The sequence below is a fragment of the Saimiri boliviensis genome, chromosome 9 (assembly GCF_048565385.1).
Source record: "Saimiri boliviensis isolate mSaiBol1 chromosome 9, mSaiBol1.pri, whole genome shotgun sequence".
Lineage (NCBI taxonomy): Eukaryota > Metazoa > Chordata > Mammalia > Primates > Cebidae > Saimiri > Saimiri boliviensis.
This window is the reverse complement of record NC_133457.1, coordinates 121,841,321-121,857,972: the sequence shown is the minus strand read 5'-3', so window position 1 is coordinate 121,857,972 and position 16,652 is coordinate 121,841,321. Positions and strand designations below refer to the sequence as shown.

Below are 16,652 nucleotides of genomic sequence, written 5' to 3'. Positions count from 1 at the left end.
ATCAAAAGGTGAGGTGGTGTCCCCTGGTCCCCTGTGGGATGATCAGACCATAAAACTGGGACAGATGAGTCTACAAAACGCTTCAGAGGGGCAGGTGGAGTGCTCGCTCATCAGCCCCTGAAACGGGCCTGGCCCGGTTCTTCCTCAAACCTTTCCCCAAGGAGAGACCACACCTCTCTCTCTCTCTCTCTCTCTCTCTCTCTCTCTCTCTCTCTCTCTCTCTCTCTCTCTCTCTCTCTTTCTCCCTCTGTCTCTTTCTCTGTCTGTCTCTCCCTCCCCCTTCCTGGTTCTCTTTTCTGTTGATTTCACTCCTTCCTTCTCTCTCTCTTCCCTTACCTTTCTTCCTTTCTCTGCCTGTGTACCCTTTTCTCCCTTTCATTTCTTTTTCTCCGTCTTTTGGTTCTCTGTTCTTTCTCCTCTCTTTTCCCTTCTCTCCCCTCTTACTTTCTTTCCTTTCCCTTTTCTCCTCTTGCTTTCCAGCTTCTTCCTCTCCCTCTCTCTGTTCTTGGCAATTCAAGGAAACCCGCACACCCGTAGCGCGCAGCCTCACCCCCTTGGTCCCACTGAAGTTACCCGGATGATCCATGCAGGTGGGAACAATCCAGTTAACTTTTCCCATCCAAGTGATTCTCTTTCTCTTCTTCCTTCATAAGTCCCATAACTCTCCCGGTCCTCCTTTCCAGGCCCGGTGCACTTGATTTCCAGGCTTGTCTGCCACCCAGGGTGCCACCAAAGAGGCCCAGTGCCTGGGGCGGGGGAAGGAACGGATCCATTGGGGTACCCCAGCCTGTCCTCCGCCTCACGGCTGCCTCGCCTCTGAGCTGCCACCCTCAGCTGACTCACTCAGATGAGATTTGGGGAGGAGGGGGGCAGGAGGAGGAGTTGGGAGGAGGAGGAAAACACGCCTGGTCGGCTCCACACTTTGCCTGGATGCGTTTTGGTTTGGTGGGGAGCTGGCGACGACCTCATTTACACACAGCAGCCGGCGCTGGCTTTAGGCGACTGGGTTAGCCACTTCCACTGCGTTTCTGCGCTTGCTGGGATCCAAGTTGACGCGACTTTTCCAGGAGTATCTGGAAGATCTGAATAGAAACTTCAAGGGTCCCAGGACTCGTGGGGCTTAGAGGAACTCCCCACCCGCCTTGCCCTTCTAGGGAACGGCCTGGCTAGGGGTGCGCTTTAGCGCAAGGAGCGCATCGCTCTGGGTTAGCTGGGACCAGAGTTTGCGGGAGGCCTCCTTGCCCACTGCAAAGACTTTGGAGAAGGCGGCAGCCAGAGAACAGACATCTGGGGGATTGCTGGGGGTCTGAATGGCAGGAGAAGCTGCGCCAGGGGGCTGTGCGCGCTGCGCGAGTGTGCACGCCTCGCCGGGGGCTGTCTCCACCTCTTCTGGCGAGTTGGACCTATGAGTGCGCAGCTCCGCTTACAACTATCAACAGCCCGGGAGGCTGAGGGTGTGTGAGCGCCGAGGGGGGCGCAGGACCCTTGCAACTTCTTCGCAGGACCCCAGCCTGGCCGCCGGCGCCCGCTGCGGTCCGAGCCCCTCGCCAGCGCCTCACCTTTCGCACCGTGACGGCGCCTGGCGGGCGGTCCTGCCAGCCCCGACGGGATACCCACAGCCATGCTCCCCTACGCCTGCGTCCTGGTGCTTTTGGGAGGTAGGTGCCACCCTCCCCCACCCGGCAAACTGGCTGAGGTCGGAAGGGAGGGAGCTCGCCGTCTGATGTCCCTCAAGGACCCTTGGAGACTGCGGCCCTGCGCCCTGCAAGCCCTTCTGCACCCTCACCTGGCTGGCACCTGCGCGCCTCCAGGAGCTTCCTGAGCCCCGCGGGAGGGAGTCTCGTCACCGCACATTGTGCACGGCACCTGTCGGGGCCCGGCCCGTAGGTACCCAGAGTGGTCCCTTGTGCGGGCCCCAGTGGGTCCGGGGCCTCCAAGAAGATGCAGGAGGATCCCAGGCCCACTGAGACCCCCGTGGTGCGGGACAAGCCCAGACCACTCAGACCAAGGTTGCTGGGGTTGGTCTTGTCCACGGAATCCTGACCTGTGCGTGGTCGGGGCTGACCTGTGCGGGGTCGGGGCGATGTCCTAGCAGGACTGGGGGAGAAGTTAGGGAGCCGCAGTGACCCCTGGCTCAGGTTGTGCCCAGCAGGCCTAACAAAGGGGGCCAAGGGGCTTCGGGAACCCCTGGTAGAGGAGGCAGTGCCTTCTCCAGGACTAAGGTACTCCCTAGTGGCTCTTCGTGGGGGTGGGGAGGAGGGTAGACAAAACTGTACAAATGCCAGCTGACTAGAGTGTGCCATCACAGGGCCCAGGCACCATGGAAAATGACAGTAACCACAGTTGAAGTGTGTCCGGCTGGGGGCTCACCCCCAAGCACCCTCACATTATGAAGGGATAAGAATTCCGGCCCTGGAGTTAGAACACCTGACTGGGAAGCCCAGATCAATGTATCAACCTGCCTGGCCTTGGGTAAGCACGGCCATCTGCTCGCTCAGCCTTGACTTTCCCTCCTGTGAAATGGGCTCGCAGAATCCCCTCCTCCATCTGGGATGATTGTGAAGATTACAAGAGCACGTGCAGCAGGAGCACTCTGCTTGCTGCCTGGCACTGAGCTCCTATTCAGGGAGTGACAGCTGAGAACCCTGGGGCAATGAGGGCCTGCTCAGCCCCACAGAGCATGCTCTGCTCCATTTGTAGGTGAGAGGCAAAGTCCAAGTCACCTCAAGGAGCTCTTGAATCACAGTCTTTTCTTGCCAGCCCCCAAATTTCTAAGCAAACTGTTTTGAGAAGAGCTGGCAGGGGTTTGAAGGAGGGTCAAGGGAGGCTGCCTCTACAGTTTAAAGAGTTGCAGATGCAGCCGTCGAAAGGGACATTCATCCAGGAGCTGCTTTCCCTGCCTGTCTGAAAGCAAGAGGTCACACAGCTGTCCTTGGCCACAGAGTTGATCATCAGCATGAAAATAGACCATGGCAGCCATGCTGGTTCTTTGGAAAGGGCAGGAAAATGGGAACTGGAAAGGGTGACAAGGGGGACAGCTGTGGAAACGCACCTCTGCTGGGTGCTGACCTAGGGAACACGGGACGGGAATGCAGGCACCTGACTGCTCTCATCCACCTCCTCCAGGCCGTTGCACCCAGTGGGAATGGGACAGTCAAGAGCAGTAGGTCACATGCCCCAGGAACCTGCAGTCTCAGTCACAGCACAGGGCTGTTGTCTTTGGCAGGCCCAAGCTTCCCGTCATGCCAATAAAATCACTGAGTGTAGAGCCCTGGCTGGCTCTTGAGGAGTCTTGCTGCCCAGCTCCTCAGTGACCATTCACCACAGTAAGTCAGACACATTCAATAGCAGAGGAGCCAAGAGTGCCCAGTGGGGCTGACGAGAAGGGGGCAGCCTGCTCTGGGGTCCACCTGCCCTCAACTCAGACACAACTGCTAGAGAGGGCGAGGATGCCATTCAGCCTGCCGCTGCAGCTCCCAGCTCTACCCTGGGCACTATTTTCCACCAAACGCTTCTTTCCAAAGTTCGTTTCATCACTGGCTGCATCACAAGATGATGAGATCCTTTTGCTTTAGCAAAAGAAGACAGAACCCAGTTAATCCTTCAGCTACTTACATAATTTAGGTACCTGAGCCAGGCATGCCTGAATTTCATGTCTCCAGGTTCCAAAAACTTTATACATAATGGCACACCAGCCACCCCACCAAGGGAATTCAGATTGGGTACACACAGGTTAGGGGTTCTCAATCTTGCCACTATTGACATTGGCACCATATGATTCTTTGTTGGGGATAAGGGCCCATCCTGTGCATTCTGGGCTGCTTAGCGGCATCCCTGCCCTCTGCCTACAGATGCCAGTAGCTCCTCCTCCTAGTTATGGTAACTGAAAATGTCTCTAGAAATGACACGTGTCTCCTGGGGATAAAGGGGCCCCCAGCTGAGAATCACTGGTATGAACAGATCAAACCCAACTGGTAGCTTTTCAGATGAATCTGTGAAAAATCACTGGGTTGGATGGATTTTGTTATTATTGCTCTGAATGATCAGTAAATCAAAGGCACAGCGGGGCCCCAAGAAAAACAGCATAGCTTAGGTAGTTTCTAACTTGGATGTTGATTTTTTTCCCATTTCTTCTCCCTCCCTCTTGTATTTAAACATGTCCCCATGGTGGCCCACAGGAGCCAGGCTGTGGTACAAGGAGTCACCCACTCAGCGAGCCTTCCTCCAAACCCTGGCAGGCCAGGTGTGGCTGGTGCCAGTCCTCCAGCTGCCAGTGTTGCTTCGCTCCACAGTAATTTCTGGCTTTTAAAAATCTCATTGCTCAACAATTTGTGCTGGAGAGGGAAATGAGAAACCATAACTGCTGCCTTTTTTTTTTTTTTTTTTTTTTTTTTGCTTTTTTTTTCCTTTTGCACTTTTTTTTTTCTTTCTAATTTCAGTTCTGCTTTTATCTCCCACCACATACTTTGTGATGGCAAGTTACCATTTAGAGTCAGATTAACTAGGTCAAAATCACAGGCTATTCTGTAATAAATTAGTTGTTGATGTGAAGCTGTATCTTGAAACCAAGAATAAAAGCTGAGAAGAAAATTAAATACACTTATCCAAAAATCTAGTGTGAATAGAGACCTGTAATTGTATTTGTTATTTAAAACGAAAAAATGATCAAGAGAAACTTCCTCTCGCTGCTTTGCAACATGCTCTTCAAAGACGAATCGTCGTGACCGCCATGTCACTTATCTGACGGAGGCTGTCATCTTGAAATTTAAAATAACCAGCTCAAGGCAAATATAGCAGCTTCCTTGATTTCAAAACCATCTGGAGGGCAAACCAGTTAGAAGCTACACGTGAAGAAATATTTTTGCAATGTATTGGAAGTTAACTATGGTAATGAAAACTTAAAGCCAGAAGGAGCCCCTGATAAAATTTCCAAGATACGTGGTTCACTGCCAAAACCAGCCTGGAAAATGAAGATCAATAGCCCAATGCAAAGGGAAGGAGAAACCATGAAATTTGGTTTGAACTTGAGGGCAGCTAAGCTGAGTTTAGGGACTCTTCAGAAGGAAGTGAATTCTGAAGGTGCCACAGAGGGTGGTTTTGGAATTAGACAGACCTGGGTCCCACCCTGGCTTGCTTACCTGCCTGTTCTGTTACCTGAACCCAGGCAGCCTCCCTGGGCATGTGGCCCAGTCAGTGAGTTGGGAATAGTGAGCGCTGTGACCTCAGGGAGCGCTAGCAGTGTTCAATGAGATGGTACATGGCTGGAACTTAGCACTGAGAACCTGGTGAGCCCTCTGTGCCATCCCTGCAGGAGTCAGACGCTGCTCTACAGTCCCCAGACCTGGGGAAAAAGAACCAGGGCCCCTGCTCTCAGGAAGCTGACGTTTCAGCTTGAGCTTGCACGTATCACCTGGTCACCGTCTCCTTTTGGCAGGTGCTTTATTTTCTTCCCCATGAAATACCTTGACTATTATAATGATACCCACAGCGGCAACAAAATTAATCATTGTTGGGACTTAACCCCTGCACCGCGCAGGGCCAGGCTCCACGCTTCTTGCTGCTGTCTCCCATCACTCCGCCCGGCCCTGTAGCCAGAGCTGCCATCATCAGTTTCCTTAGCTGCAGAATGGGGCTGAGGACAGTGCTCACTGCTGGAGTAGGGTGAGCTTGGTAAAAGGAAGAAGTGGGCCAGGCGTGGTGGCTCACGCCTGTAATCCCAGCATTATGGGAGGGTGAGGCGGGCAGATCTCCTGAGGTCGAGAGTTTGAGACCAGCCTGACCAACACGGTGAAACCCCGTCTCTACTAAAAATACAAAATTGGGTGTGGTGGCACTCACTATAATCCCAGCTACTCGGGAAGCTGAAGCAGGAGAAATCGCTTGAACCCAGGAGGCGGAGGTTGCAGTGAGCTGAGATTTGTGCCACTGCCCTCCAGCCTGGGCAACAGAGCAAGACTCTATCTCCCCAAAAAAAAAAAAAAAAAAAAAAAAGGAAGAATTGTCTAGCAGAGAGGCACCGACAGAGTTTCGATTCAGTGGACATGTATTGGATGCCCTCCCACGTATGTGCCGCTCACTGGTGTGAGGTGTGGAAGACAGAAGCACCAATCAGACAGCTCCCCACCTTCCTGAAAAATAGGGTGACTAAATCCTAAATGAGCAACTAATTACAAGACTGATGAGCACTTTACCAAGCAGTTTTAGGGGTCTCTAGCCCAGGCTGGGAGGTTCAAGAAGGCATCCCTAGAAAGGTGATATGTAACCTGGAACTTGAAACATCGGGAGGGGCTCACTGGATGAGGAGGGGGCGGAACAGACAGAAGTCCTGGCCGAAGGACTGGTATGCACAAAGCTTGCATGCAACAGAAAACAGTGATGTCTTCAAGAAGCAGAGATGGCAAGGAGAGAGTGAGGGACCAAGGGGTGGACAGTGGACGAGGTCAGAGGTTAGCAGGGGCTGGTTCCTGGAGGGTTGTGGGGCCTCAGAAAAGCGTTGGACTTTATATCAAGAGCAATGGAGTGCACTGAAGGATTTAAAGTAGGGTAAAAATGAGATGCTTCTAGAAGTGGCGAATTCCCCATTACTGGAGGGAGGCATCCAAGAACTGGCTGGATAATCTGAGCAGCACTGGCTAGGACTGGCCTGGATTGGCTTCCAGCCCTGAAGTCTAACTGTAAGATGGCACATGTGCCTGGTAATAATGACAGTGACAGTGATGGGCTATGCTTACTGAGCCTTCTCTGTGACCACCAGGGCCCAGGCTCAGCTCCTGACTTACAGCAGCATTTGAGGTGGATTCTGTTATCCCCATCTTACGACACTCCTGGAAGGGAGAAATTTCCACTCCCATTTGACAGATGAAGAAACTGAGGCCCAGAGAAGTAGGTGACTTGCCCAAGAAGAGCCTGGCCGTGGTGTGGCTGAGACTCACCTGCAAACCAGAAACATGGACAGGCAAAGCTAGAGATACCATCCATGCCCATTGATTCCATAGCGTTGGCCTCAGTTTCATCATCAGAGAAACGAGAAGAATTTTAGTACCCACTGAGTAAAATCCAAAGGCCCTGATATGGCCCACAGTGCCCTGCCCCCGATCCTGCCTGCATGCTCTCTCAGTGTCAGATACCTGGCCAGCTCCTTGCCTGGCCTCCACATGGGCAGCACCACTTCCTCAGAGCCTTCGCATTGTCTCTTTCTTCTGCCTGGAACACGCTTCTGGCCCCTTCTTCCACTCAGGTATCTACTCAGATGTTACTTCCTCTAAGAGGTCTTCCCAGAAGGCCAAAATAGACTCATCAACACCCCCCCCCCACACACACACACGCATGCACATGCACACACACACATACGTGCACACACAGACACACGCATACTCTGCATGTGCACACAGTCTTTCTCAGACCCTGCTCCGCATGTCTGCACAGCACCCCTCACTCTCCATACACATGGCCTATGGTCACCTGCTTCCCTGTTTACCATCTGTTCCTTACTACAAAGTCGGCTGCACAGGACGGCCTGGCCTGTTTTTTTTTTTTATAGTAGGTACTCAGTAATTGCTCCTGTATCCAACATAGTGCAGGCAGTGGCGGACGGTCAGCGCAGCAGGGCCCTGCCCCCGAGGCCCTTCTTAGCTCCCCCAGGGCCTCCCCAGCCACCTCCCCTCCGCCCGTCCTCGGCTCCATTGTCCTCATCTCTCTCTCCCCACCACCAAGGCCAGCATCTACTCGAGGATGTCAGCCACTTCATGGGGCAGTTTGAAATGTAAAACGCTTGCATGCTGACAAGATGTAAAGTCCGTCAGCTGGAGTCTCTCCTGATTCATGAACACAGTCCCAGCCATGTTCACCTTTTCTGCTCTCTCCCCACCCCGTGCTCCTCAATCCCCATGTGACACTTGTCTCCACACACTGCACAGATAAGCTCTCTTTCTTCTTAGAGAGGATGGTGGCTGCTGGGCTGGAAGCACTGCCATGAAGCAGACACTGAGTCCACCAGTCTGTTCATCAGCCACAACCTCTGTATGCACGAATATGCTGTTCCTTCTGCCTAGAACTCTGTTCCCTGCTGCCAGCCTCCCCTTTGCCTACAGATTTAATGAAAATGCCTAACAGTGGAATTGCCATGGCAAAATGTGTGTGCTAAATTCTCCCACCAGCCTTTTCTCCAAGTGAGTTGTACCAGCACTACCCCCATGCGTGGCCTAGGAGAGCACTTGTTTCTTACATTTTCACAACCCTTGCTAATGCTACTTCTTAAAAATCCTGCCAATGGCAATGCTTGGTGGTTTTGATTTGGAGTCCTATCATTATGAGCAATGACAAGCATGTGTTTTATACACCTCTTGTATTGCTTTTCCGGTGAACTGCCTGGTCACATCTTTCTCCTGTCATTATATTGGACTTTCAACACCATTGTTCTTGTTGATTTATAAGTGCTCTTTATATACAGAAAAGTAGCTGTCTCTTGTATATGTTGCAATTTTTTTTTTCAGCTTGCTGTTTGTCCACCCAAGCTTTCTGAAAGAGAAGTTGCTGTATATTCCCCAGAGGAGAGAACAGATGGTCAGATATTCCTACCATAAATGACCTGTGTGTGTGTGTGTGTGTGTGTGTGTGTGTGTGGTGTGAGGGGATGTGTGGGTATGTGGGTGTGTGAGGGGTGTGTGTGTGTGGGTGTGTGTGTGTGTGTGTGTGGGCATGTGTGTGAGTGTGTGAGGGGAGTGTGTGTGGGTGTGTGTGTGTGGTGTGTGGGTGTGTGAGGGGTGTGTGGGTGTGGGTGTGGGTGTGGGTGTGGGCATGTGTGTGGGTGTGTGTGTGGGTGTGTGGGCATGTGTGTGGGGTGTGTGTGTGTGGGTGTGTGGTGTGGGGGGTGTGTGGGTATGTGGGTGTGTGAGGGGGGTGTGTGTGGGTGTGTGTGTGGGTGTGTGGGTGTGTGGGCATGTGTGGGGGGGTGTGTGTGGGTGTGTGGGCATGTGTGTGGGTGTGGGTGTGGGTGTGGCAGGGGGAGAGGGAAAGGGAGAAGGAGAGGAAGGGAAAGATAGAGAGAGAGGGAGAGGGACCACCTTTCCTCAAAGAAAAAAGGCAGCTAGGGCACTGTGTTAGCACATTACTTCATTTGATCCTCACAACCTCTGTATGCCACGGACTGTATTAGCCCATTTTTACACTGCTGATAAAGACATACCCAAGATGAGGAAATTTACAAAAGAAAGAGGTTTAAGAGACTTAAGTTCCACAGGGCTGGGGAGGCCTCACAATCATGGCAGAAAGCAAGGAGGAGCAAGTCACGTCTTACATGGAAGGCAACAGGCAAAGAGTAAGAACTTGTGCAGGGAAACTCCTGTTTTTAAAACCATCAGATCTCATGAGACTTATTCACTATCACAAGAACAGCACAGGAAAGACTTGCCCCCATGATTCAGTTACCTCCCACTGGGTTCCATAATACCTGGGAATTGTGGGAGTTACAATTCAAGATGAGATTTGAGTGGGGACACAAGTCAAACCATATGAGGCACCAGGCACTCAAGTTATCCAGCCAGCAAGCCCCAGATGGCTCAGATTTGTGAGGCACCAAGCTTCATGCCTCAACTGCCACCCTCCAGTGAAAGTTTAGCTCCAAGTTCATGTAAATACCTCCCTGCCCTGATACCTTTGAAAGAACCATGATTTAAAGCAAAATCTGGGCATCAGGAGACACACACACTGTGAGGCATCTGGGCTGACTGTTTATATAACATGGCTTAATGGGGAAGATTGCAGTAGGAAGACCACAGACATGCTAACAAGAACAGTTTTTTTAAATCCCCAATTAAATGTTAATCTGAGAGTTGTTGAAGAGAGAAGGATCCTAATTGTCCATCTGCAAACACTGCAGAATGAGCTGGGCTCCAGAATTCATGTCCAGATTCACATTCCAGCTGTTCTATTGACTTGCTAACCACTTACTACCTCCAAGCGTCAGTTTCCTCCTTTGCAAAATGATGTTTAACTCATGGGGCTGCTTGTGTAAGTAAGACTGTCCATGTGGGAAGCTCACTGCAGAGCAGACACAGAGCAAGTGCTCAGTAGATGTCATGCATACCATTTATGAAGGCGACAGGACACTGCCCTACAGATTCCAACCTTGGGACCTACTACATGCTTCTTCTGGGTGGCTACAAGACAATCTTCTCCTTCTGGAATATCAAGAGCTTGACTGGGGAGGAAGAGACAGAAATGGTATCCAGATGGGTCAGAGGAAGATGGGGGTATAGAGAAAGGTAAGGAGGTGAGAAGCCCAAATTTCTGCTTCCAGAGGCACAAGGGGACTCAGGCTGATTTTGCCTGGGGATGTATCCAAACAGCCCACTCTGGTGGCTGGGATGGTACTAGGTGTTTTGGGGAAGTGGGGATTTGGGGAGTTTGTGTTTGTTCTCTTTGGCTATCATAACAAAGCGTCATAAACTGGAGGGCTTAGAACCACAGAACTTTATCGTCTTAGAGACCTGGGGGCCAGATGTCTAAAATCAAGGTATCGATGGGGCCATGCTCCCTTGGAAGCCTGTGGGAAGGAATCTTCTTTGCCTCTTCCAGCTTCTGGTGTTTGCTGGCAGTCCTTGGCATTCCCTGGCTTTGAACCCATCCACCCAGTTCCTACCTCTATTGCCATATGGACCTCTTCTTCCTGTGTGTCCTTGTCATGCTGTTTCCTCTCCTTTTCTAATAAGCACACCAGTCATCTTGGATTTAGGGCTCACACTGCCCCAGTATGACCTCATTTTAATTAGTCACACCTGCAATATCCTTATTTCCAAATAAGGTCACAATCCAAGGTACTTGAGTTAGGACTTCAACATATATTTTGCAGGGCTGCAAATCCGCCCATTATGCCTAGTGTTGTATCCAAAGGGCCCACTCTGGTGGATGGGATGGCACCAGGTGTTTCTGGAAAATGGGAATTTGAGAAGTAATGTGATCATCCAACAGTTGAAAGGTGAGTGGCCCAGGGCCAAACCATATCCAGGGATCCAGAGTGGGAAGGGAGGCCAGGAGGTCCAAATGTAAATACCCAACAATGTAGGCAATAACTTAAATACATCTTGAGGGAATTATGCATACATAAGAAATTATATATCCAAAAAAAATTTGACTGACATGGGAGGATATTTATAACATAGTGTTAGAACGAGAAACACAATGAGCCAGGCACAGTGGCCCATGCCTATAATCCCAGCACTTTGGGAGGCTGTAGTGGGAGGATCGCTTGAGCTCAGGAGTTCAAGACCAGCCTGGGCAACATAAGGAAACCCTGTCTCTACAAAAACTAACAGTAATTTTTTAAATTGTAAAAAGAAACACAACATAGTATATTTTAATCTAATTCTGTTTTAACAGAGGGGACATGCTTTTTTAAAAAAATATGAAATGAGCAGTTATCTCTGGGAGGTGGAATTATGGGCAAATTATTTCTTTGTCTTTATGTTTTTCTCTGTATTTTCTATAGTATCAGTTCCATCTGAGGCTGGAAGTTCCAAGGAAAGGAACTGGGTTTGCAGTTTCACAGTTTTGTAAACTCCTGAATTTGCTAGGACTTCAGCAAGAGAGTCTGGTTAGAGATGTAACAGAGGTTGGGGTTGGAAAAATGAAACCTGACCTGGCTGCAGGGCTCAGTCCTGGTGTCAGAAGTGGGATCACCCACAGAACTCGAGGTCCTGAGTAATCAGGATGCTCTTAGGCAGACTGATGTTCCTGGGGGTGAATTTGGGGAACATCAGGGCCCCAAACACCCAGATGTTTAGATAAGACCCTGTGCCCTCCCTGCTGTGAAGATAGATGCTTGCCAAAGGTGCCTTCAGTCTTGTTGACGGGGCTTCAGAATGGGGAACTGGAACCCTAGAAGGGTGACTGAGGCTACACTGTAGCTATGGGTGGATCAATGTCAGCAATATCTAACATCCATTGGGCACTTGCTCTTATGAAACACTGTAGGAGCATTATATTATTTCTTCACAACTGTCTTGTGGTGTGGGTACTGCTATTTATCACTCAACACCTGAAGAAATGGATGCCTCTGGGCTAGGGTGCTTCTGAAGAAGCAGAAGCCTGGGAAGACTGCCACTTGGTGGGCTCCTGGCTGGTCAGGAACCATCCAGAGTATGTGAGAGGCCAGACCCAGTAAGCCCAGAACTCACTGCTCCCTGGGGGCCCTGAGGTACTAACAGGCCGTTCACATGGTTGTCTCCGAGGCAAGAAGACCTCTTGCTCAGCACAGAGAAGAGCCAGGAAAGGTGGGATCCTTTACCAAAGCCAGGAAGATGCACTGGGCTACTTGTTGGTACCATTAGCCATGGAGCCCTTGCCCTGAGCAACCTGCTGTTGCTCCTCTCCCCCATCTCAAGTCCTTCTCTGCTAGAAACAAAACTGCAGTGCACAGGTACCAGTTTTGCCTACCTGGACTCCATTCCTCCTTCTTTTGCTACAGCAGAATTTCATTGACTCCAGTCCTAGAGGACTTGTCAGTCCAGGTGCTTTATCTCCATCTGAGCTGTGAGTCTCCAGATAGGCCCATGGGACGTTTGCTCCAGGACTTTGAACCTTAAGTGCAGTGACCAGACGCAAAGCACATTCTGCCCACGGGAGTGTCCTGGAGAAACTGCAGAGTGGTTCCCACCAACTGCATTCCCAGAGCATCCCTTGGCTCCATGCCCTTCCAAGAAATCCCTTTTTAGCTTACATGAGTCAGATGTGGCTTCTGTTGCTTACAACCAAAGCAGCTAACCAATATGCCTACAAAGTTTATTTTGAGACCATGCTCTCTGAACAGTTAGCTAAATAGTATATGTGCTGTACACCCCTGTTGTTGTTCGCTACCCCTGGAGCTCAAAAAAGAATCTGGGCTGCCTTCTCCAAGCCTCAATATTAAATCATACAGAAAGAGGGAGGAAAAGCAGTAGTGTATTCCAAAAGTATGTGTAGATACAGGAGAGCATGATGTGGCTGCATTTAGCCTGGCGTTACCAGTGACCACGAAATTACTTGTTCTTTGAAATGTACTATTAGAGTTGCTTTGGCATGTGTTTTTGGTGGTTGGGTGTAGTTTCTAGATAGTTTGCAACTTAAGTCTACTCTTTGGCCCGTCAGCTTTAACCAAATTCTGATGGGCTCCAATTTACTTAACAGCAACCCACAGACTGAAATTAAGACCAACTTGCCAGTGAGTGAAAGTGCCTGGGCTTTTAGATGATCAGCGTTTAGGTTTGTTGTTTCTCTCACAGTCTTGTAATACTTTTGCATTTCTGTCTGCCTCTCTCAGGAAGTCACTTCAAGGTAACCATCAAAATCTCTGAGAAGGTCATAATCTACAGGATTGAGTGGCTAGCTGCATTTTGCTAGGCAACCCCACCAAGCTTTCAGGGACTGTAAATGCTGGCTTAGGGAAATTCAGATATCTGTGCATTTCTGCCTCTGATGGTGGTTAGGGGCAGCCGGACTTCTGAAAAAGTCGGAATTCTGGTCCCAGGTAAAGAGTCACATCCACTGCTACCCAGGACATTCATTATTGCTGCTGACAGGGACCTAGGGAAGAGAGGTTGGGCCCCTGAGTCTCTAGAGTCCTATAAGAACTTCAACAAGAACATGGAATAACTTGGAATTTGCATATTTATTGCTGAAGAGCTTCTAAGAGTATTTGAGACCAGAGCTGCTGGACTTCATTATTAAGTGGGTGAAACATATTCCCTGTTTACACAGATAATTTGCTTAGAAAGTTTGTTTTTTTTTTAACCCTGCTTAAGTACAAAGACAAACTTCTTTCACTACTTCAAATTCTAATTTAGGAGAGCTTAAATGAGTGAGCATGTTTTTACTATATTTTTAGATAATGTCCTATAACTTCAACTCAGTGGTGAGAATATCTCTTCATTCAAGTATTCTGTTCTTCAACAAGCATTCAGTGGGTGCCTACTACATGCCTGACTCTGTTCTACACCCCAGGGACTTAACAGGAAACAAAATGAGCCTGGTGTAGACCTAGTGGGACTTGCAATCTATTTGGTGGGGTAGGGAAGAGGTAGGACATACAGATTAGAAAACAAACACACTAGAGGTCAGGCATGGTGGCTCATGCGTGTAATCCCAGCACTTTGGGAAGCCAAGGCGGGTGGATCACTTGAGGTCAGGAGTTTGAGACCAGCCTGGCCAACATGGTGAAACCCTGTCTCTACTAAAAATACAAAAATTAGCCTGGCATGGTGGTGTGCACCTGTAATCCTAGCTACTTGGAAGGCTGAGGCAGGAGAATCACTTGAACCTGGGAGGCAGAGGTTGCAGTGAGCCAAGCTTGTACCACTGCACTACAGCCTGGGCAACAGAGTGAGACTCTGTCACAAAACAAAACAAAATAAAAACAAAAACCACAAGACAATGGCAGGTGGTGATAAGCTCTGTGAGAAGAGAAGCGAAAGGGAGTAGGGAGAGTGACGAGGGAGGTGGGCTCATAGATGTATCTGGAAGGGTCTCCAAGAAGGCGCCATGAAGCCCAGTCCTAAGAGATGAAAAGGAGCCAGCACTGGGAGACCTGGGTTGAGAGGGACCAACTGAAGGAAAGTCTGGATGGCTGCTAGAGAGGGGTGGGACAAGGGGACGGGATGCGCAGGCCACAGAGGAGGCTGCAGCCAAGTTTAAGGGCTTTGGAAAGCCAGATGCAAGTTTTCAGATTCAAAAAGGCTCTCTGGTTGCTGAGTGGAGATGCGTCCGAGGGAGGTGGTGATGGCGGGTTGGTTACATCTGTAGGGTTGGGGAGAGGTGGGACCCTTCCCCTGTGCATGTGGAGGTGGAACTGTCAGGACTTGGAGATGCACTGGATGGGGGACCTCTGTTTGCTTTCTGTGGCTGCCATAATGAAGAACTGGCTGGCTTCACACACACTGGAAATTCTTTCTCACCCAGCTCTGGAGGCTGGAAGTCAGAGATCAAGGTGTCCGCAGGGTTGGCTTCTGCCAAGCCCGCCCTCCCTGGCTTGTCAGTGGCTGTCTTCTTGCTGTATCCTCTACAGCCATTCCTCTGTGGACACACATCAGTGGTGTCTCCCTGTGTGTCCAAATTTCCTCTTCTTACAGGGACACCAGTCAGACTGTCTTAGGGCCCATTCTAATGGCTTCATTTTGACTTAATCACCTCCTTAAAAGCCCTGTCTCCAAATACAGCTATGCCCTGAGGCGCAGCGTTGGGACCTTAACACAGGAATTTGTGGAGGATACAGTTCAGCCACCAACAGAGGCTCTTACAAACAAGCAAAGAAATATGTTTAGACACTGTAGATTGTCTAGTCCATCATAATCATTCAAGGGAAGAACTTGTTGAAATGCGGGACTGAAGTTACCCTGGGCGTGGGACAGGAGGTTTCGATAAGACTGGGAGTGTTCCAGATCTTAGCCTCAAGGGTGGGTTCCCAGGGGTTCATCCTCAAAGTGGGTGTGTCACATATCACACCATGGGGTACCTGGCAGAGTGCTAACCTTCAGGGAAGCCAGATAGCGGTGGCCAAGATTGAGGGCTTCACGAAAGCTGGGATCCTTCTGGAGGAGTGGGAGGGCTGGGGGAAGCGGACAGCTTGAAGAGCCCATGAGAGGCAGAGCTACCTGAACCCAGAAGCTGGCGGGGGCAGCGAAGGTTTGCCTGGTGGACAGTGGCTTCCTCGGCCAGGATGAAGGTCCAGGGGCAGTCAGAGGTGTGGCCTGGAGGAAGGATGGGATGTCCTCAGGGTAGGGGTGGCATGGTGAGGGCGTGAGCCGAAAGGAAAGCCACTGGGCAGACAGGGAGAGACAAGAGGTCTTGGTTTCCCCTCCTGTAAAGCAAGGACATGACACTTCCCTAGCTCAGAATGCTGCCAAAATGATTGAAAGAAAGAATATAGCAAGTGGCTCATCAAGTTTCATTCTCAAGCATTTCTGAGGATCTGCTATGCGTGCGGTGCAGGACTGGGACTGGGGATGGAGAGATGAACACAAACAGAGCCATCAGCATGCCCTTGGCCCAGAGCAGGCCAGATGTGACCTCTGGGGTCCCCCTGGTCGTGCTGGGGGTGGGCGGGTTGCAAATTACACCTCATTAGATGCTGGCAGAATTCCTTTGATGCGTCCACAGATGGCAACATCTTACAGCCAGGAAAAGAACATAGTAGAAAGATTGCTTTGTGTCCATGGGAAACTGTCTCTACAAATTAAGTGAAAAATCAAAACAAAGTGCTTTAAATTCACATTTGCAATTTCCCCCCCAAAACAGTGCTGAAGAATCTAATAATGATTCTTGCTTTGGGAGGGAGAGACCCTGGAGAAGGCGATGGAAGCTTCACCTTATGCCATTCAGTGTAGAGCGCTTTGGAATTTGTTTTTGTTTTTCCCAGTTCCAGCATTATTTAAAAACTAAAATATTCATGTGTATTTAAAAAATCAAATGTTGGTGTGAGATGGAAGTGCCTGGTCTGTAGCAGGCGCACACACAAAATATCTGCTGAGAAAGTAAATGAACTAATGGAGGCCAGGGAGGGTGAGAGGCAGCGTGGCAGGCTTGCATATTTATGAGAGAAAAAAAAGAGGTTGAAGACTCAAGGGAGACAGAGAGGGAGATGCGGCCAGGGAGGAAAGCTGGAGAGAGGGGAGACAGGACGGGGT

The 16,652-nt window shown here is 50.1% G+C and overlaps 1 protein-coding gene across 1 annotated transcript in view; it reads left to right on the top strand.

The window, feature by feature from the left end:
* Positions 1 to 1,302: 1,302 nt before the first annotated feature.
* Positions 1,303 to 16,652, top strand: part of APCDD1L (APC down-regulated 1 like) — a 55,638-nt gene continuing 40,288 nt past the window's right edge. The window contains exon 1 of the mRNA XM_010343149.3: positions 1,303 to 1,658. Within this exon, the coding sequence (XP_010341451.2) occupies positions 1,622 to 1,658 (37 nt within the window). The 5' untranslated portion in view covers positions 1,303 to 1,621. The remainder of the gene's footprint in view (positions 1,659 to 16,652) is intronic.